We start from the raw sequence: 21,652 nt of genomic DNA, 5'->3' as shown, positions 1-21,652 counted from the left end.
CGGAGCGGGACCTACGGTATATCATTCACCATCGTCATATGGATCACGGGCAATGTTGCTGCTTACTGTCCAAGCGTCGGGTGGTGGCGTAGCGGATAGTGAGGTGTCCTGCCCCGGGCAGTGCAAACTTGACCAGGCCACCATAAGCTTACCTCGTGATAATCAAGGGGCCTAAGTTCGATATGATTGGTGCAAATCATCATTGCTAAATGTTATGATGGGCACGCTACCCGACAATAGTCACTCCATTCGACATGCGTCAAATGATCCACAGGATCTGTATTGCATTTATGCATATTGACATAGGAGTTCTTACGATGGGTTTATTGTGAGGCAATGGACGGCGATGATACCAAATCTTGGTTCCACAACAGTGGTCTGGTTTCGCTTCGGGCCGTCCGGAGAAGATTCCCAGGGGCAGACGTCACACATTCCTGTCGCGTGGTCCCTGTCGATCACGTACGAACCTTATTTTCAAGCTTCGCATCAAGCCAGTCAGGACATTCACAGAGTCGTACCAAGATACGATGGATCTAATGGAGGCATTAAAAGACCAAGAGCGGACCACATAGACCTTAACAGGAGAGGCGCTGACGTCAGATGTTCCTAAAAGCCGGTGTTTAAAACCGAGATGGCTAAATTTAGCAAGACGTGCATCCTGCAGGATTCCGTCTTCTCCGGAGCAAGATCGGCGACTTGCCCGCGCTTTTGGTTATTAACATGCAGTCAATCGCGGCGAAACAAAGATCACGCGACCTTTTCGCGATTAGCCTTGAAATGAAAGAGGCTTTCCCGAAGATATAGAAATTGGGCCTGGTACGATGCGTTCCATTCAAGCTCCTGGGCGTCGGGTCCGACAGACTACCCAAGCAATGTCTCACGCTTCCTCGGTGAAATGCAATCCTGTCAGACTACAGGCCAACCACCTCGTATAGTTCCACAAATGCGACTTCTTGGCGATATTCCCTAAACTCCACCCTCTCCCATCTCGTCCATAAAAGCAACCATCTACCCATCAAAGCACCCACCAAAACAACAACAAACTCCAACACTTTCGCTCAATTCCAACCACCGCCATGGGCATTTCCACAATCGTTACCCTGAGCCTGGGCCTCCTGGCCGCGCTCCCCGCCACCACCCTCGCCGACTCCTCATCCTCGCAATATTACCGCCTACGCGCCAAAGTCACCGGTCCCAAGAACGACAAGACGCCCGATATCGACGGGTGGGCGATCGAAGTGCAGCGGCTGGGCATCACGACGCGCATCCCGCCGGACGACATGTGGGGCGTGCTCTACAACGAGACGTTCAGCCCCAGCCGGGGCGGCGACATCTTCTACACGCAGTCGACCGCCAACGCCAGCTACGTGCGCACCGACGCCCCCAACAACTCGGGCGAGGTGACGCCGTTCGGCTGGTACATCCCGGGCGGCTACGCCCTGAGCAGCGACCAGATGATCGCCACGCGTTCGCTGGGCGCCAACGTCCCGGAGACGGTGTTGGATGTTGCCGCGGGCGACGGCGTGCCGTACTTGGAGAAGCCCGGGTTCGATGCCACGTTTGTCGCGTGCAAGGAGGTGTATCGCGAGTGGGCCGTCGTGTATTGGACGGATGTGGCCAGGTTTGGCACCGACGACATATACAACCAGGATTGGCGGAACTGCACTGAGATTGAGCTCATTCCCGAGTGCACCACTGGCGGTCCCGAGTATGAGGGGCTGCAGGATACGGCTTGTGTCACTGACATCGGCACGGTTTTGTAGCGGAACCACTGCACTCGTTGTGAACCACTAGTACTTAATCACTCCACGGAGTACGAAGAACAAGATATAGTAATGGGCAACGGATTTAATATCACACAATATGTCGTAGTACTCAAAGTATCATGAGATATTTGCGCATCGAACGCCGTACATGCCAAGTGAACAGACCATGAAATAGCCCACACGTTAATAGATAGGGACATCGAGAGCATGGTAAGGTCTGATGACACCGATTTCGGGTTCAAGTTACTGAATTGAGAAGTTAAACATCAAGTACTACCGATACGCCCACCGCTAACAACCTTCAACATGGCATCACTCCTCCCACCGCTCATACATCTCCTCAATCTCCTTCTCATACCTCGCCAACGTGCCCCTCCGATCCACCGACCCCTTCCCCAACCGCACAAACGGCTTCTCTTCCCCCGCCACAAACGTCAACTCCCTCCTCAACTTACACTTGGGCAAGATATCCCGATTCGCCTCCTCCACCACCGGCCACACCTCCTCCAACCCCCCGGGCCCCAGCTCCCCCGCAACCTCCAACAGCAAAAACGGCACCTTCCTCCCATACCCGCCGACCAGCGCATGCCTGACGCGCGGGTGACACCTGACCCTCTCCTCCACCTCCCCCGCATACATCTTGACCTCCCCACTCAACACCACCAAATCATCCGTCCTCCCCCTATACCTCCACAACCCCCCTCCCTTCCCCCCCGCAGCCCCGGGATCCGCACACCGACTAAACAAATCCTTCGTCCGCCACACCTCCCCCTCCCCGCGCACCTCCACGCCCCCGCCCGACGACCCTGCCCCCATCCTCTCCGCCGCGCACCAGAAATTCGTAAACCTCTCACTCCCGACCGACCTCGGTACGACCAGCTCGTACAGCCCGTCCGCGCGCTCCTCGAACGCCGCGCCGACGGCGGGGTGGAGCGCGATGTGGTCCCAGTACTGACTTGGCGGCTGCAGCGTCGGCCAGTAGGAGCCTTCGGTGCTGCCGATGCAGGTGCGCAGGGAGCCGTGGGGCGCGAGGAGGGCGCCGGCGGAGGGCGCGAGGGGGGCGCCGCCGAAGATGATGGTGGGGAGGGTGGTGAGGGAGGTGGTGGAAGAGCGGTGGACGATGTCTTCGAGGAGGGCGGGGGGGACGAAGATGCCGTCGAGGGGGCAGGAGGAGGCGTGTAGTTGGGCGAAGAGGGCGGCGGTGGGGAGGGCGGTGGGGGGTGTGAAGGTGGGGGTGGTGGAGAGGAAGAGGGCGCAGGGGAGGCTGAGGAGGGCGCCGGCGAGCTGGGGTGGTTGTTAGTGAGTGGTTGGTTGTGGGGGGGATGGTGGTGGGGGGGGGGACCGTACGTGGAAGATTGGGATGGAGACCCAGATCCGCTTGTTGGCGTAGAACTCTTTGCTGGTGGTCATGCCGTCGACGTCCTCCAGCAGGTTCCAGGTGTCGACCCGTGCCAGCATCTCGTTTGTGTACGGCACGAGCTTGGGGAAGCCGGAGCTGCCGGATGTGTGGTAGATGGCGACCTCGTCGCGGCGCGCTTCGTCCCATGACTTCTCGTATGGGTAGTGTTGCTGGGAGCTGTCGCCTTTGCCGAAGAACAGGTCTTCGAATGAAGGGACTGTCATGGTTTTGCTACCCTCGACTTGCTGTGGGATTTCTCTGACATACTCCGGCACAACGCCGCCCAGGTCTTCGGCGTACAAGAAAACGCGGCAGCCGGATGCATTAGCGAGGTATGCTTGTGCTTCGAGAGAACCCATGGGGCTGGTGTTCAGCATGCGACGGTCAGTCTTCATGGCTGCGACGAGGAAGAGAATGTAGCGCAGGTCGCGGGGACCGAAGTAGGTGAAGGTCTGACGAGCATCTTTTTCCTCGGTGGATCCATCCTCGTTGCTGTTCTTCGAGTCTGCCGAAGGAAGGGATGCGACGCTGGAGGAAGCCGATCGCGATGATGGAGGGAGATGCTCGTCAAGCCAGTACGCTGTGCGATCAACGGCTGCGGCCAATTCGGCGTAAGTGATGTCGCGGAAGCCAAGCGTGAGGTCGGTGCCGGATTTTGGTATGGAAGCATACGTGCGATCGGGGGAGGCTCGAGCAATCTCGTCAATGGTAGTAGCTATTAGCCGCCGGCCGTAGGGGATGGCCGGGTCAACTGTTTCGCTGTCGCGAGCCATGGTGGAGTTGACACAGGCAGCGAAAGAGGATACAAGTCTAGGATCTAAATCAATGAAGATGTTTTTCCAGGGGGGGGTGCTGGTACGAAAGAGGACGACCGAAGGATTGTCTTCTTGGCTGCAACAAAGATGATGAGGTGGGAAATCTGGTTGGGCGTGGTTTTTGTAATATTTAGAGATGGCACCAGTCCTCTAACTGGAACCGCTCAATCACACCGGCTCCGCTTTAGGCAGATGCAACCAAATCAAAAATGGCTGCAAGATGATGCTGTCTTCTGACAAGCTGACGGAAACACGTCTGCGGATGACTGTGTGCCCCGTCCAATTTTCCCGTCTACATCGGATTTGGGTTCACTGGCCGGCGAGTGGAGGTTAATGGTGTCTATCAGTACCCAGATGCGATATGATGCTACGCGTTCTGTAATGCTGACCTTACACATGGAGCAATGATCAACTCGAATCCCGGGAGAGGCCCCACATTGTCCGGCCTTAGTGCTTACGGTCTCCTCCACCGCGGTTCAAGCCCGAAAGCTTGTCGAGTCTTATAGGTTCTTGTCTGTTGAGGCTAACGGAGATTGAGGAGGGGCAAATGTTCCACAACGTAGGCTCGACGTGAGAAGACCGGGAACAAGGGGGAAGAAGCATTGAAATGATATCAGCTCGGAGCAAAGTGCAGATACCGATACACCATCACGGCTACAGCCCCCCATCACACCATCCGTAGTCTCTGTCCAAGTGCTTACACTCTTTACTAAAATTGCAAGAACGGCACGACCAAGTATTACTAACTATCAGCTTCTAGCACCCTAGGTGTGAAACAGAGTTGTCCATCGCACCCGTTTGGCCATTCGCCAGTGTCCAACCCACCAATGGAAAGCGAAGCGGGTATGTGCTAATCCAGCGTCATCAGCAGTCCTCTATGCGTTATCATGGGTCGCTAATCAGAATTGAGGCCCGAAATTGTGTTGCGTCATGAGAGTAAGCGCTGCAAGGATAGGGACCATTTGTATCCACAACGCTGCTCATAACTTCAGTCATATGATGAATCGTAACATTCGTGTCGCAAATACAACCAGAGAAGATATAGAAAAATATATAGTCTGTTTGGGGTCTCTACATCATTACTGGGCGCTCGTGCAGCAGCTTGTCAGAGCTCGCCGGGTCACTGCGGCGTGCGGAGATTCTGATTGGTTGCCACCATTCACTGCACAGAATCTCCCTCAATTACGACAAAGCCGTGCAACTAACGGAATCTGCTAATGCGGATGTTACTTGAAGCGGTATTTGAGTATCTTGCAAAATGAGGCGTTGAATTTCACCATCGTAGGGCTGGTAACGACGAAAACAGTGGCGTGAGGTGACGACGGAGTAGTTCAGGGAAACATCTAGCCACTTAAGAAAATCTGACATAAGTCTAGTTGTTCCATTGGCGCCGGGTCATCATGGTCCGGAGTGATCGCCCTTCCCGAGCGGTCGACCGTGCTGGCGGGGCAAGCTAAATACATGCCGCCATGGTGAAGACAGGGATGGCGTCAATCCATTAGTGTAACCCCAAACTTTAATTCAATCTGCAGCCATCGACTCAACCTTGGGGACAGACGCATCAACTTTGACCAAAAATGTGCAAGGCATAGATAAGAGCTGTACCACGGCGTATTCTCGTACACCCAGTATCCGAATGTCGGGTGCCGCACACATGATGAATGCTCGATCGATATGCGGCTTGTTCGATCGGCAAGAATTATCATCGCAATCAACTTTTTATAACTCAGGTACTAAGATAGATACTGTCGAGAAAGGATAACGATACAACCGTCGGTACAGCCAGTCATGCATGGCCATCAACTCACGTCAAACGGATGACACTCTCATACTCCTCTTACCACACCATTTGCCCTTTCGGAGAGTTCTGTGCCATTTACGCCGCCGTTGTGTCTGGGCGAGCCATTTGTCTGAAAATCCCCCGGAGCTGCACTGCTCGGCATCACCAATTCGTTAAGATCGTTAAGCGTCTCCCGCAGCTCATCCCATTCTCCCAAACGAACCCATTTCCGCCGCTTCACAATCTTGAGGCCGATGAACATCAACAGCAGCAATCCCGGTCCGAGGTACTGATCCAGCGCCTTCACCGCCAACTTCTCCCTCGCCCTCTCCCCCTCCGCCCAGAGGCCAGCGCTCGCAAAAACAAACAAGATCGTCAAGCTCGCCACGAACGCGAACCACGCGAGCCACGGCTGCCCGAACTCCAGCCAACTCAACCGGTCCTGGCGCCTCCACCGGTCAAACTTCCTGTACTGCCCGCGGAGCTCCGTGTGATGCGTGCGCAGCCACCAGTGGTAGCGCAGGAAGGCCAGCGCCTGCGACGCCCACACGAGGATGCAGCTGGTGGTGCCGATGCTCTGCAGGATCTCCTGGATGCTCTCGCCCGTGCCGGTGCCGGCGCCGGCGAGCGAGAGGAAGGGCAGCCACGCGAAGAACATGGAGCCGATGATGGCGCGCTGCGGGACGCCGTTGTTGTCGACGTCGCCGAAGGCTGCCAGCCAGCGCAGGAGACGTGATTTCTCGTCGCGCTGGATGCTGGAGCCGAGGCCGTACAGCGTGCGCGATGCTACGAAGAGGGCGGAGTTGGCGGCGCTGAAGGCTGAGTAGAGCAGGCACGCGTTGATCACGCCCCCCAGGTGCGCGATGTTGAATCGGTCGGTCGCGATTACTGGGAGGAGGTGTGTGGCGCTGTTTTGGTCGCTGCTCGTGTCCGTGTCTGCCCGTGCCGTGAGATCGCTTGTTGTGGTACAGTATGTTGAAATGCTGTTGCCAACGCTCCACTGATCGTAATATATTGCCAGAAGGGGATCTTTCCATTCAACATTCAGCAGCATGCTGACGATGCTCAACAGGTAGATTGACAGTACGATGAAACTGATGTTTTTGGCAGGGGGTTTGAGCTCCCTTGTGTCTTTGGCCTCGAACGCCGTCATGGTTACCGATTCGATCCCCAGAAATGGATAAACGGCAAGATTAACGCCGATTCTGCATGTTTCGCTCGTTAGGGCAAGAGACAAAAAGGAGGGCCGAGATGACGTACAAAATAGCGATCCCGTTACTGCTTGCCACCTCGGAGCGGTGTTGAAAACCATCGTTGATGTCTGAAGATTCCGGGCTCGTTAGAGAGATAGCTTTGCGTGAGGAAATGTCTTACAATCGTCGTAACAGCCTGGCTTTTCTGCCCAACTCACTCCGCCGTGCAAGCACAGCATGATAACAAACACCATGAACACTATAAGCAGCTTCAACACTCCTCCAAAAAGCTCTATGTAGCCAAAGAGCTGGGAACTCATTAGCATGTAAGCATGGATCGAAGGTAGGTCATCACTTGCCCTGACTGTGTTGAAGTTGATGAAAAAGACCAAAAGCGGGCATAAGGCATACACGAGAGTTTCTGCAGCCTTGTTGTCGTTCCAATACTTCACAATCCCACCGGCAGTGGAAATGAGAGCAGCAAAGGTAATGGCCCACGTATACCAGTAGGCAACACACACTACAACTGCGAAGTCACGGTCCACAAAGTGGCGGACGAACTCGACGAGCGGATTCGAGATGGGCCAGGTGACGACCATTTCACTGATGCCTTCCATCACAGCGATTGCTACAACGCCGACGATGGTGAACGACAGGAGCACCGTTGCGGGGCCGCCGAATGCCAGGATTTCGCCTGCTCTCGTGGCGACGATGCCAATGATGGTGCTGATCGCGATCATCTGCAGATTGTCAGCTGGCACCACTCCAAACCTTGCATAGCCGCCTCACAAAAATCTGCCATCTTCCAAGCTCGCGGCTGCGACAACGAAGAATTAGCGCGAGGTTGACATGTTCAGAGCCTTGCGAAGGTACCTACTGCAGCGGCGTGGCACGGGGAGACCTCCGTCTGGCCTCGAAGGTCGGCATGATTTGGAGTCGGCAAGTCAGATGGACCACCGAGTAGGGGACATCGGCCTACTGCGCTCATAATGTACGGCTCTGCATAGGCTGTGTTGCGCCCGCAGGCCCCTTGCATTTGGTTTTCAGCCCCCGATTGTCTTTTAAAGATGCGTCAGGGCAGGTGCAGCCGGGAAGGCAGCAGGCTGCGCCCGCAGGCAAAGAGGGGACGGGACGCGGGTCACACAAGCCTCGCAGTGCTGCCTGCCCGCCTGCCGGGCGCGTCTCATCACATTTCACATCCCCAGAGCCGCTTCGGCACGTCCACCAACGCTCTTCCATCCCCTTTGTTAAGCATATCTCCATCTCGTTTGAGGCTAAAACCTACCCAGAGCAGATTAGCCTTGCATTCGGTCCAAGTAAGGCGCTCGACACGATCAAACTTGCCCTCCTATGGCTAGAGGAGCCCCAGCCTTGCCGGGCATGCAGCGCTACACCATCGAAGAGCACGAGTCCGGGTACATAGAGGAAAAAGCGCTGGAAAGCTTCCTCAGGATGCAGTTCGGAGCAAACAGAAGCTATGACATTAAGGTCTGGATTGGATTGCCTCAGGCGCGGCGCCGCGCTGACAGTGGCACAGAAAACCGACGAGGCGAACTACGTATACTGGTCCTACTTGGCCCCCAGGGCTCTCAACAAGGTGCGCCACGCTTCTGCCTTGAATTCTGTTCTCGCTTACCCATGCCGTCCACCAGGATGAAATCCAGTAAGCCAAGCGCCTGATCAGCCGTTGGCTCCAGCTGACGGTGGCAGGATCATAAGAGGAGTAGACGAGTAGGCTGAACGAGGCTCACTCGAGCGGCAAGGCAGAAAGCGGGGTTCTGTCGCACTGCGTATCGGGGATGGCGGGGCATACATATACATGGGGGCTGAGCGACTGGGGGCTGGAATCACCAGATAAGCCGTGGCACGCGATTGCACTTGCTCCGCCGCGCTGCGGAACATGAGAGACGCGAGGCTGTACTGCAGAACGCATATTTTAATCTGATACAAATCTTGGCCCGTACCCTTGTTCGGAATCAAGCTCGTGGGACTCGTGTTCACAAATGGCTGAGGAGATCAAGCTGTTGCCCTTCAGCGAATACCCGCTCAACCTACCCGACGAATCCGCACTGGGACTCGACCGGTTCCACTACCAAGACCGCCTCATCAAACACATCAGGTCAATATCCGCGAAGAAAACAGTGAACTTTCGAGTTCTTACATCAAGTTCGGATGCCGAGCTACCGACTCAGCATATCATCGAAGACGAGCAAAACGCACGGGAAGCCATATCCAATGGATCCGACTGCAGGATATTGTTCGCAGCCCACCCGGCCTTCCTGACATAGGCTGACACCAAAACAGCTGCTTCTTCCAAAAAGACTCGCTGCGGCCGTTCTTGATCACAGCTCCTCTGCTATGGGAACTCTTGGACACAAACGCATTACCTCTGCATTTCCTGGACGTCCTGTTTGCAGTCCACACTGAAACATGCATCTCAGAAGAAAGCTACGGGAACGTATTCCTGCAGACATCAACCGAGCCATCTCTCTCCTTTGGTATTCCAACCGGCCCCCTCTCCCGTCTCGCGCCACGCCCAACCCTAACAACGCTCCACAGAACTCTCCTACCAATTCAAATACGCAGAGCCCAACAACCGCTCCCGCGCCTTCCCCTGGAGCATCCGCCGCACCGAAGTCTTCAACCGGTTCGAGACGACCACCGACGGCGGCAGCGCGCGATGCACATGGCTGCTCTTCCACCCGAAAGAAGACTCTGCGCTGAGCAAGCGGCTCGCCCGCGCCGCCGAAAGGCCCGGCGAATGGCGCGCGATAACCGCCAACCCGCTGCGCCTGCACATCGCCGTCCTGGCCGCCTACGTCGACAACTGGCGCGACTTCCTGGTCGACATCGGCAAGCAGTATTCCGACCTCGTACGTTCCAACCGTCCTGCCCTCCCCCTCCTATCCCACTGACACCGCGCCGCGCCCCGCGCAAACACAACGCTGACGATATCGCGCGCCCTCGCGAGCAGAAAAAACTCGTCTGGACGGCCGACATCTCGAACGACGACGACGGCGGCGGCGGCGGCGTGCTCTCCGAGGCGCTGAGCTTCGCGTCGATGCGGTCGCTGCGCGGGCTGGAAGAGCGCGTGCAGAGCGTCCCCGTCACGCTGGGGCAGACGGTCCGGCTCGTGCAGACGCTGCAGCAGCTGGACCGGCACATGCTGCAACACGCCTCGTACGCACAATCCGAGCACGCCGCCACCGCCAACGCGCTCGCCGCGCTCATGGTCCGGCTGGAGGGCTACCAGACATCGGCGAAGGCGCTGGAGCTGCGGATCCAGGGGATTCTGAGGCTGGTGAGTGGGTCCGTCTGAGTGGGGGGCAAGGGCGGTGCTGACGTACTTGTGATGATGAATAGGTTACGGACGCGCTGAATGTCAAGAACCAGAACGCCGCGGCGCGGGTGCAGAAGTTCGCCGCGGACAACCAGGCGGTCAGCACGGAGATCAGCAAGGGCGTGTATGCGCTCGCGCGGGACAGCGTCGACGACAGCACGATTGCGCGGATCGTGACGCTGGCGACGCTGATATACCTGCCGGCCAGCTTTGTGGCGGTAAGTAAAGTGCGGGATTGTTTCGACCGGACCCTAGGCTTTGTGTGGGCTTGTTGCTGATTGTGGTGTGGCGCGTCTGATAGTCGCTTTTTGGCATGAACTTCTTCGATTTCGACGAGGAGTCGGACCGCATGAAAATTTCAAAGGATGCCTGGATATACCTTCTGGTGACCGTCCCGTTGACGGCGGTGACGGGCTTGGCGTGGTGGCATGCGGCGCGGATACAGAGAATGAAACGTGCGTCGAGGAGAAGGCAGCCTCCAGATGTTTGAACGGGGGGACGGAGGATTCCATTAGACTTCTTGTTCATGGTGTCCTACAAGAACTTTTTTCAATATTATGTCATTCCTCCTTTTAACCGCAAAGTAAGCATAGACGTCTGATTCTTCCGAAGAGATGGAGAATCCAGTATTGGCGACGAAGTCCCTCAAGTAGGGTGCTTGCAGCTCGTTGTACCGGAGCTCCAATGGTTCGTTCCTATCCGTGGTCCGAATCTTCTCGGGATCGAGGTCGACAAGGTGTAGATAAGGTGTCCTGTTTGCTTGGCTTTGATGGACTAGTAGGATCGACCGCCCATCCTCGGTGGCTGCTCCCCCAGTGTAACCACTGAACTCGTCCTGGATCGAGTGGACGTAAAAGGCATGCCCGTCGCTGATTAGTACATTCGCATTACCATGTTTGTCAATGGTGAGGAATAGTGGTCGGGCGCTGTTTTCGTCACATAGGTCGCTCAATGCGATTATAAGATCCCCTGAGTGAGCGGCGGGAGACGGCACCTATATTCCTTGCATCAGCCTGTAAGTGAATTTTACTTGCACGGGTAGGCTTACAAATGGGCACTGTATCTGTAAAAAAGGCTTTTGGTCATCGGATACGACCTGGAATACTTGCCAGTGGTCCGTTGCATTATGACGCGTTCGCGACCAGGCGTAAATCCACTTTCCATTGCGGCTGAAGCAGGCCCTTTTCAAGGCTCCGGGAAGAGGCAGTTCTCTGGCACTATTTGACCCGTTCAAGACGATTTGCAGACTGCTCTCTCCATGGATAATGCAATCTCCATCCGCGGATATTGACAAATCAGTGCCCGGGCTTGCGTTGTGGAAAGCCCGCCCGTCCTGGCCACAAAGTAGTAACTGTGAGTGTTGGTCAGCGGAGCCCGTAAAACATGGACATGTGTCCAACCTGGAAATCTTCGCCTCCCACAGTACGAATCAATGCAGCACAGAAAGTGTCTTCCACAGCAACTTTCTCGACGTCGTACTTGTGCGTCTCTTCTTCCGTCAATAGATTGCGGGGCTCTTGCGGAGAGCGTTCATTCCATCTTGGGGTCATTGAAAAGGCAAGACAGTTGCGCTCCGATCTCATCTGCACAATGGCATGGCTGCCGTTGGTAGATATTCGACATTTTGATGGTGTCTTTCGAAGCTCCTTCTTGATTTGATGGCAAACTGGTTGCGGACCATCAATCATGTGAATCAAGGGGGGATCGTTGGTCGGCATTTCGATATCGGTCGCCTGTTCGGAGGTCGAAGCTTCAGAGGGGGTTGGGAAAATGAGGTCGTTTGCCCCCATTCTGACCCCATTCCAGGCGAAGTCCAGTAGATCTTTCAGATCGTGAGCAGTGGGGCGGTCTTCTGGGTCCCGCCCGAGGAGCTTGTAGATCAGATCCCGAAATCCCTGCAGTCCCGCATCAACGATGTCCAGACCATCAATCCAAGCACGGACATCCTCTCTTAGCGTAAATGTCGAGTCGGCGTAAAAGTGTGGTTTGTTGTTGCTGTTGCGGACTCTTTCAAGCCCCTTCACGCCACCGGGTCCTCCATGGGCGAACGCCAGGATCTCCAACAGAATGCAGCCAAATGACCAGATGTCAGCAGCCGTCCCAGGATCATATTGTGCGGATGCAATCTCTGGTGCTTGGTAGATGCCGGTCCGCAGACGAAGTTCGCTGGCAGACAACCCCGACTCGCTGTTCGATATGTTGCCCATGTGCTTGATTACTGATCCACCGAAGTCGGCTATCTTCCAAGTCCATATATCATCCGGTAGATCGGCATACGACGATGGGAAGACCAGTATGTTGTCCGGTTTAAGGTCGAGATGATAGCACTTGAATCTATCTGGTGAGTTTTTGGTACCAAAGCCCTTATGTAGCCAGTTGAGAGCATCGCTAAGGTCTTTGGCCTCCCAGAGCAAGAAGCCCGGCTTCAGGTCCCGTCTGATGTCGGCGCAGAAAGTTGCAGAGAAAGCCTCCTGCCAGTGGAGGATTTGGGAAAGATTGCACTCTGCAGCTTCGAAGATGAGATGGCCCGTCGAACCGATCTTGATGGCAGAAAAGCACGACTGGATGTTCGGATGGATCGAAGACGCCTTTTTCAGTTGCTTCAGGTTCCGTAACTCGTTGACGAACTGCCCTTTCTGGTCCGCCGAGAATGTCTTCACCGCAACCACGTCCAAGGGATCTCCGCTCAAGGTCTCAATCCCTCCTCTGGCCACTTTGCGTCTGGTGACTTTGTGTGTTCCGTGATTAAGCATTTTTCCCGCGTCCACAAAGGGCAAGCGCGTGCCTTCGGGTAAAGATTTTGTTGCTGTGTCGCAGTCCGAGAGCCTCAGCTCTGAGATGCGTGCCGGCGAGAACAGATACTGGCTCCTCAAGAAGTTTTGGGCGTGAGCGTCGAAATCGATCTGGCTCTCGAACAGAGAGTGCAGTGGCTTTGCGTCGGGAAAAGGGAGTTGTTCGTCCTGCCAGCCTCGCCGATCGCTGATGCTCAGCACGGCGAATGCCCTTGCAAACTCGCGCCATCCTTCGTAAGGGTAGAAGATCCAGAGGAGAATCGAGAGCAGCCTCAGGTGTTTCTCAGTGATGCCCGGGTCTCGCTCTATCTTTGTAAGCTGCTGATGGAATGAGTCCAGCCGGCTGGCAGGTCTTCCCTCACGGGACAGCCATACTGTGTTCAGCGCATCCGCCGAGACGAATCGCCGATCAAGGTCACCAGGAGGGCACATGGAGTCTTCGAGCGCCCCGCGGATATCTGTGCACAGGGCCAGGAATTTCTCCTTTTTGTGCGGACGAGGGTCCAGTCGATTAAAAAGCCATTTCGGAGTAGTCTGGATCGACTGGATGGAAGAACGGCGGGCGGACATCTGTCGGTCGGTGAGGACGGTTCACATGGCAAGCGTCGATCGATTCCGCGGCTGTTGTGAGGATTCGAATGGGAAAGACTAGTGCGGGCAGGAAAAGCGAATGAGGCAGAAGAAATCGCTGTCGCTGTCGCTGTCGCAACACCTGAGATGCAAGGACAAGGCTGATTTGCGACCGGTCGATACGGGCGACCGGGTTAGTTAAAGTGACAGCACGCGAAACAGGGCAACCGCCGCACGTAGGCCCACAGCTAGGCAGTACTAGAGATTCTTCAGCTGCAGGTGCAGTCGTGGCCCCCAACAAGCGGGGCGCTGTGGCTGCCGCTGGGGCTGAGCGCTGGCTGCTGATAAGCCGCCCTTCGTTGCACCACGCTATCATTGACCGGGAACTCGCTAGGCAGCACAGCTTTAGCCGCCACACATGCAGCTTCATGCGTCACGCACCCACAGCCACTGAAGCCTGGGGCACTGATAAAGAGTTGTGCGCTTCAGCCTCCGCCACCAAATCAAAGTCAATCAGGACATGATTCCCTAAACAATTCCCGGAGTCCTCATTGGTTCTTGCATCATACTTAGAAATGTCGTTTCTTTGAGCTGTTTCATGCCATGATCTACTGCGTTTCATCCCCGCCATTCTTGCCTCGGGCTACCTCTACACTTCCACATCCATTTCATTAACAACAGCGGGCTCAATAGTCTAATAACACCGGTTGACATTGCATCCAACCAGGCATACCCTTTGGAATTAGCAACTCAAACACGGCAGCACCATCCACCTCAGCACACCCTTGCTCGAACCCGGATTCCCATCAGTGTCAACGCGCCTTCAATGCTACAAATGGCTCTCGATGATGCTGAGTCAGAGAACCACAGAACCTATGGGCTATGGCTACACCAAGCCTTAGGAAATCGGCGACCCCGGAATCATCAACATCTATCCGCAAAATCCCTGGACTCCAGCAAGGGGTGCAGAGAGTGAAGCTTCAAGCATGCTTGGCTGTGACACCAAAGAATGCACATCGGCTTGGCCTGGATCTGCATCACGGAAGCCCCGCTCATTCCCTTCGGCGTAGGCGATTCTCGTACGATGCCAAATGCTCGTCAACTCCGGGCAGACCGAGAACATTGCTGATGACGTAGCCAATCCTCCGGGTGGGAGTAGAAGCACCGGCTATTGTTGCTCGGGAGTTTCGCAACCTCAATGCTGGCAGTAAAGCTTGACTTTCCTGTAGGCATGCATTACGGTGCTCTTTCGATATAATTCCGTTTGTGTGTTTTCGAAAAGATTCGTTCGAAGTGTCACGCCCCTCGTTGGAACCATGTGGACAGCGGACAAGGGAAATGGATGTCTGGCCCTATATGTGCATTGGTGGTACGCTTTCTAGAAGGCACCCAACAGTGAAGATAAGAGTAGCTATAACCAATTTTTTTCCTTGCTCTAAATCTAAAAATAAAATTTACGTTACTAACTACACCACGAATTTACTATAAGGAATACGAAATAGAAGAATGAATACGTTAAGGCGCTTGGCACGTTCACCGCAGAATTTTCCTTCGTTGATATCTCCCCTTACTTTAATCCAATCAAGTCACTCCTCTCGGATGCAGTGACTTCAACACTGTGCTATAGGAACTGAAAGGTGCCGCGCCTGTTGTGGCTTGTGGCAAAAGAGTGACCAAATCTGGAGTGCGTATGCGGAGATACGGGCCAGTCAGTCCAATGACTGGATCGGAAGCGGACGCATCCACTCGTGCGCAGCCGCGAGAATCGCATCGGCGATTGTTCATGCTTGCGTGCTTATGGAGATTGTCGGCGGCAAGGCGTCTGGGGGCGTGGCCGCAGGACAGCTATGAAATGGGTAGAGATACGGCAACAACACGCTCCCTCTTCCTGCGATCCGACGTCATTCAGCTTGAGCCAAGCATCTGTTCTCGAAACAAGGCAGCGTCTGGTCATTGATTGGTGGGCTCACCGCGTGGTGGGTTGGTTCATTGCAGTGATTGGTGTGATGAGCTGCATCTGCAGTGTGATGCGAACTTTCAATTCGGGAGTTTGCAGCCCTGGGGTTGGCATATCAGCCTTTGGCTTTCGGTCGCAGCTGCGATTCTGCGCAGACTCGTTATAGTCGACTCCCTCCCGCTGTGAGAATCGCAACTGCGATCGTTCTGTCCACATGGACCCAGACATGACTGCATCCGCCCAGCGGGCATCCTCCCACTCTCGACCAATCACCTTCTTCGGATGCCCTATCCATATTCGAGACCCAAAAGCTACACCAGCGTCTGAAGACTGCTCCTGGCGAAAATTAAAGACAATTTCCGATGTGAGGTAAGCCAACTCGGCTTCCGGAGCATCACGTGCACAAGCTCACAGGCCAGGAAACATCTTATTGAGGTGCATCGGGCCAAGTTTGAACAGAATCACGACGCCTACAGAATTCTCAGCACCCACCAGATGCCCGGATGGAAAGCTATGGATAAATGGATGGTCTATTGCAAGGTGATTTGGCCTGGCATCGCGGATTCCGACATGCCTCATCCTCGTGAGTCTCCATTCGCTCCATGTATACGGTGCCCAACCCAGTAATACGGGTGCTTTGTCGTATAGAGTCCCATACCCCCTATCTGATTGCATTGCAAGCACTGGAGGCCATGAAGCCCGTGCTTTCCAGCGCCACCATCATGCTGGAGGATTGCTCACTTCTGGACGGTGCCGGTTGGGTAGAATGGATGAAGACGACTATGTAGGAGTTATCCCGCATAAATCTTCCGTAGCTTTCCGGTTTCATTATAGCGCGATCTCCTTGAAGATCCTGCATTTACTCCATACCAAACAGTACATATATTCGTGACTTTGTCCACTACAGGCCTACCCGGAGATCTGATATATCAAGCGCGCAGGCAGCAAATTCCATTCGATTTCTACACCCTCACGAAGGACCTTCCCCTGGCTCCTTGGGATCATTCTCGGTCCCTGACGTGAGAAAAGTGCAATATTGCGAGGATAGTTGAGTCACGCAGCGTCACGTGATTCTGCAGCTTACGTACGCCGTCTTGGCCGACGAGTCGTTGCCTACTCACGTCGGGCGAACTCTCACACCTGCGGAACTGCACAACAACCCAACATCGCGCTCTTTTGCCGAAAACAACCCCGCGACTCCCGCGCCAGCCTCTGATCGACGTACATATCATATTCACCTGCGAGTTGTGATGCTTAGCCAGGCCCAACACGACGCTCGGCCACGCGCACATTTTGCCTCGGCAGTGTGAAGCAAGCCTTGGCCCAGTTTCTCCAGAGGTCATAGTGTGACCGACACCACAAAAGTCCGCTCCTCACCTCATCCTGGGCTCGCGCAAGCTTGGACGGTTATCACGTTTTACGAATCAGAAGATCAGCCTTCCCTTTTTTTTTTCGGTCGCGCGACCAAAAGACACCGGCGTATCCATCTCGGCAATCGTTCAGCTCAGGCGTTCCCTGAGATCAAGGACTCGTTCGTCAGTGCATTGTCACGCTCTGTGCCAGTGTCCTCCACATGGAACGGCTCATGACAGACCCTACACGCCAAGATGCAATCAGAAAAGACGTTGATAAAGACGGTGCCGAAAAACGAACCTCAATCCTACCCCTGGAGGCGGAGGCGGTTGGCTCGTCCTCAGCCACGACTGGTGGCAACCACCCTATCACGGAAGTGAATAGTAGAGGCCAGGATGTTGGTAGGGAACAGCACCATAACAACACCAAAGCACGTGGGCAACATAGTCAAGGAACAGAGAGGAGGTTTTCGTGCCCTTTTCACAAAATATATCCCGAAAGACCACCAAGATCAACAGCCTGTGTCTATCCTGGATTCACCAAAGTGAGCTATGTAAAGTTGGTATTATCAGCAGACTCCGGACGACTCCACTTGCTAACCTACGTCAGGGAACACCTGTTCAGGCGGCACAGCCCAACAGTAACATGTTCACTATGTGAGCACCAGTTCGAGAATCAATCGGACTTCGATGAACACATTCGGTCCAGCGATCAGTGTCGCGAGGCAGGCTCTTTACGTAAAACCGCAGACGATATCCTTTCACCCGAGCAAGAATCTGCTATGAGGTCCGCCTCCAGACGGGGTATGGCGGAAGAAGAGAAGTGGAAGTATATGTTCGTAGTGCTTTTTCCGAGCCACGAGCCCAAGATTCCGGATCCTTGTGAGCTTTTAGCATACTGATTATCAAGATATGCACTGACTTTCTTCCAGACTGTGAACAGCAGAGTTCAATAGTTTCTGGACGGGACGAAGCGCTAGCAACATCCAGCTGCTCTACTAACAACATTATGAACCGGCCCCTCTCTATACTTCCATCGACGAACCAAAGTATGGCATCGACAAACCAAGGAGTAAGGAGGCACTCAGAGACCTCTTCCCGTCCTTCAAGCTCAACAAATCCCCCTGGATCCCTTGCGAACTCGAAGCATAAACGCCGTATCCAGGAGAGCTCGCCAGACTCGGAACAAGCCTCGAAAAGACAGCAATCTTCAAACGCTAATCAACAACGAGAAAGACTTGCATGCCCCTTTTTCAAACGAAATCAAATGCGAAGAATTCAGGAAGGCCCGACCACCGCATCATGCATGTACCCTGGGTTTTCAAACACACACCGTCTCAAGTACGTCAATCCGCCATCGTCGATTGGGCAGCCGTTTTCTAATCTTGTCTTATCAGAGAGCATTTGTATAGGTCTCATAAGCAGCCTCTTTGTTGTCCTCGGTGCGGGGTACGGTTTAACTCTACTCGACAGCTGGAGGCGCACTTTAGACAGGTTCGACCATGCATGCGAACTGATAATCATTCAGAACTCCCGGGCTTCAATGGCGAACAAGAGCTGTTGTTGAAATCAAGGAAAAGAGGACATGATTTGAATTTGGATTCTGAAGAGAAAAAATGGGTAGATGTTTACAAAATCCTCTTTCCCGGAGATATTGACATTCCAAGTCCTTGTAAGCCCACCGCCTTTGAACAATACGAAGATGATGAGACTCGAAAGACTGATGAAGACAGACGTCAACTCAGATGCCCCTCTGCCTTTGTCGTCGTTTTCTGAGGAGCTTCAACGATTCGACGAGTCTAGCAGACAAGCTTTCCCCCAGCTTGTACGCGAGGAGCTTCAACGATTCGACGATTTTAGCAGACAAGCTCTACCCCGACTTGTACGCCAGGAGCTTGACATTAGAAGGGCAAGCAACCCATCGCTGGCACAAGACTTTGAAAGTAGATTGTCCGATATTGTAAATTCAGCGCAGGAGAGAATGATGCACGAATATCGGGCGTTGACCTCCCATCTCGCCCCATCGACAGCAGACGACTTATCCGGACTTGATCCACCACAGAGCGTACACACAAGCGACAAAATGTCGGATTACATTGCCACGGAAGAATCATTCCCCACTTCTTCGTTCAAGGAGTCTACTGAGCGTCCGTACAATTCGGCCCCAAGCAGCCACCAAGCTGTCACACAGCAAAATGGAGATATATTCGCACCTGAGAGTCGAATTATGCCGGAAGGTGAAATTTCACACGAGCACCCAGATTCTGCATGGCTCGTCGAGGAAGAATCTGGCTGGTCCTAGTAGGCCTATCAGCCACCCCAGCATTGCATCTTCGGACTCTCCCACCTTTAGTCTCACCACGGTCACCGGAAGCTCGAGAGATGGCATGCACAACGGATAAGTGGACGACTCTCTTTCCTCAGGAACCACCATGACTTTCCCATCGACCAGCAGGGCCCACAGCACAGCGCCGCCACCATCAGAGCCCGCAGCCATCCACCCGTCCCATCCCATCCTCGCCAACAAATCACGTCCAAACGCCGCCATCCGCCCGCAGCCCATCCCCCACACAACCGCCACCGCCACCGCGTCGCACCCAACGGCAAAGACTTCCTCGCAACAAGATCCCGACCTCCCTCTCCGCCGTCCCCGACACCGCAGCGTCATCAAGCCGCAACGGCACGTACGTACGTCGGCGAGTGGCACTTCCCATCCACGGACGCCTTTCCTTTCCGGTCCCCGCTCCACCCCCGAACGCTACGCCCTCTCTTGCTGCAGACGCGAGTGTCCGAGCCAGATGGTATGGTTCCGAGCACGCACGGCTACCAGAGGCGCTGCACCGCCGTCGGGCCCGGCTTTGCTTATCGGACACGCATCGGCATATCGCCGCCACTGCTCGTGCTGGGTCCGCCTGGAGGGAGGCTTGTGCCGTGCCGCGCCGTGCCCAGCAGCAGCGGTGGCGGCGGCGGTGGGCTAGGCTTGGAATCCGGTGCGGGTCAAACGCGCATGTATATTGACGTCGATGTCGCCATCACTGCCGCAGCGGTGGGACCTGCGAGAACGAGTGATGTGCGGTGGAGGGAGGACGAGCAAGGGGGCGAGATCGGAGACGGGATTTTTCTGTTCGCCAGGGTTCGCGGAACGGCCACGGATTACTCGTTGGACTTGGGCCTCGCGACGATTGTCTCTCGGTATGGTGGTGATGATGGGGTGGTGTCTGGGAGTCACGAGTGGGTGGGCGCAGGGGAGAGACAGCACTTCTTGCGTGTCGCGGTGATGCGTCGTTGAGTCGACACCTGCGGGGACGTGCATTGAGCTCTCTTCCTGGAGTCGGTACTACCAGGCCAGTCAGACACACGGAAAAGGAATTCATCGGAGGCAGGCTTCCTGGGAGGCGTCCAAGAGAGAACGTAAGACTACAGTTGCAGCCAAAAAAAAATCGTTTCTGCCCGGGATCTGAGAATGAAATCTACGTTTCCAACTATGTAGGAATGCGTGTTTTACGATTGCTTCGGTAAACGGAGGGTGCTGATTGGGAAGTCATGTTGCACAGGGCCAAAAGAGGCCGGTGCTTCGGCACGCAAAACAAAAGTCAAAACGTACAACAGCCGGGATTCCCCAATGGTCACCCACTTGAGTACTAATCGGCCGGTTCGCAGCTTGAGTACGGCTGAGCGGACGGGAAGCCCTATATTCTGCGACCTATGGTCGTACGTGATAGAGAGCTTTGCGGAGTGCGGTTATATACGCCACGAAAGACGCAGCAGGCACCAGAACAGACGTGTATTCCAACCCATATTCCCGGAGCGCTAAAGGTCATGGATCTGCTCAGCACCCCCAAAGAAGCGTCCATAGCTCCAGCCGCTGCGCATCGCGTAGTCGTACAAGCCGAAGAGGGCTCTGGGGGTCGACCTGATCCAGCCCTCGTAGCGGATCTGATTGCTCGCAACGTCCCTCCTGCCCGCCGCGGCAACGACCCGGCTGGTGCCGGGGGCGTGGTCGACATCCAGAACCTTGACGAAGACGTTGCTCTCGAGCGCGTACCGGTAGTCGTCCAGCGCGGGCCCGCGCCCGACGCTCTCGACGACGTCGTCGTCGACGACCAGGCACATGCGGCCGGCTTGCACGTCGTCGGCATCGCGGCCGTCGTTCAGGGCCGCCAGACGCGAGCGGAAGGCGGCGCGGATCGCCGGCTCGTCGGCGCCGGGCAGCGGGACGACGGTCCAGGCCAGGAGTTCTTGCAGCCGTTCGTCGTAGGGCTCGTCGTGGCTCGAGAGATAGTGGGCGACGTAGTCTTGTATCTTCTCCACGGCCGAACGGGCGCGCTCGGGGAACTGTTGGCCGCGGTCCGGTTGCGCCGGGTCGGCGGCGGCGGGGGCGACGGTGACGAAGACGAGGAAACCCCACTTGTCGCCGGCAAGCCACCGGACGAAGTCGGCGTCGGAGTCGGCTGACATGATGGTGAAGTTGGAGAGGCACAAAGCGAGGGCGCCGAGGGAACATAAATACCGGGCTTCACATTCGAAACAGGCAGGTGGCACACAAGGGAGCGGAAGCACGGCCCGAAGCAGAAGCAGGAGTCGGCTGAACAAGTAGCACTGCTTCTCTCACGCTCTTTCCGTTGTCTCCTGTCTGTCCCGTTGGTGCTACATGCAACACGTTGTGTTGCTCAACAGTTTGGGAACAC

General features: G+C 55.2%; 5 protein-coding genes across 5 annotated transcripts; 1 reads left to right on the top strand and 4 right to left on the bottom strand.

Annotated features, from left to right (window-relative positions):
* Positions 1-1,076: 1,076 nt before the first annotated feature.
* On the top strand, positions 1,077-1,763 carry SLS55_003783 (uncharacterized protein; the record flags this gene model as incomplete). The annotated part of the gene is made up of 1 exon (XM_066775247.1): positions 1,077-1,763. The coding sequence occupies one exon, from the start codon at positions 1,077-1,079 to the stop codon at positions 1,761-1,763; it is 687 nt and encodes a 228-aa protein (XP_066635366.1).
* Positions 1,764-3,062: 1,299 nt separating this feature from the next.
* SLS55_003782 (uncharacterized protein) lies at positions 3,063-4,378 on the bottom strand (the record flags this gene model as incomplete). Its single annotated transcript, XM_066775246.1, has 3 exons — positions 3,063-4,056; positions 4,155-4,162; positions 4,370-4,378. The coding sequence occupies 3 exons, from the start codon at positions 4,376-4,378 to the stop codon at positions 3,063-3,065; spliced, it is 1,011 nt and encodes a 336-aa protein (XP_066635365.1).
* A 1,428-nt stretch (positions 4,379-5,806) lies between these two features.
* On the bottom strand, positions 5,807-6,913 carry SLS55_003781 (uncharacterized protein; the record flags this gene model as incomplete). Its single annotated transcript, XM_066775245.1, has 2 exons — positions 5,807-6,884; positions 6,906-6,913. 2 exons carry the CDS (start codon positions 6,911-6,913, stop codon positions 5,807-5,809), a joined length of 1,086 nt encoding a protein of 361 aa, XP_066635364.1.
* Positions 6,914-11,657: 4,744 nt separating this feature from the next.
* Positions 11,658-13,458, bottom strand: SLS55_003780 (uncharacterized protein; the record flags this gene model as incomplete). The annotated part of the gene is made up of 2 exons (XM_066775244.1): positions 11,658-13,403; positions 13,453-13,458. The coding sequence occupies 2 exons, from the start codon at positions 13,456-13,458 to the stop codon at positions 11,658-11,660; spliced, it is 1,752 nt and encodes a 583-aa protein (XP_066635363.1).
* Positions 13,459-20,774: 7,316 nt separating this feature from the next.
* SLS55_003779 (uncharacterized protein) lies at positions 20,775-21,422 on the bottom strand (the record flags this gene model as incomplete). The annotated part of the gene is made up of 1 exon (XM_066775243.1): positions 20,775-21,422. The coding sequence occupies one exon, from the start codon at positions 21,420-21,422 to the stop codon at positions 20,775-20,777; it is 648 nt and encodes a 215-aa protein (XP_066635362.1).
* Positions 21,423-21,652: the final 230 nt, after the last annotated feature.

This window comes from Diplodia seriata (assembly GCF_021436955.1).
Source record: "Diplodia seriata strain FDS-637 chromosome Unknown scaffold_3, whole genome shotgun sequence".
Lineage (NCBI taxonomy): Eukaryota > Fungi > Ascomycota > Dothideomycetes > Botryosphaeriales > Botryosphaeriaceae > Diplodia > Diplodia seriata.
The sequence above is the reverse complement of the archived record's forward strand: the minus strand, read 5'-3'. Positions and strand labels throughout refer to the sequence as shown.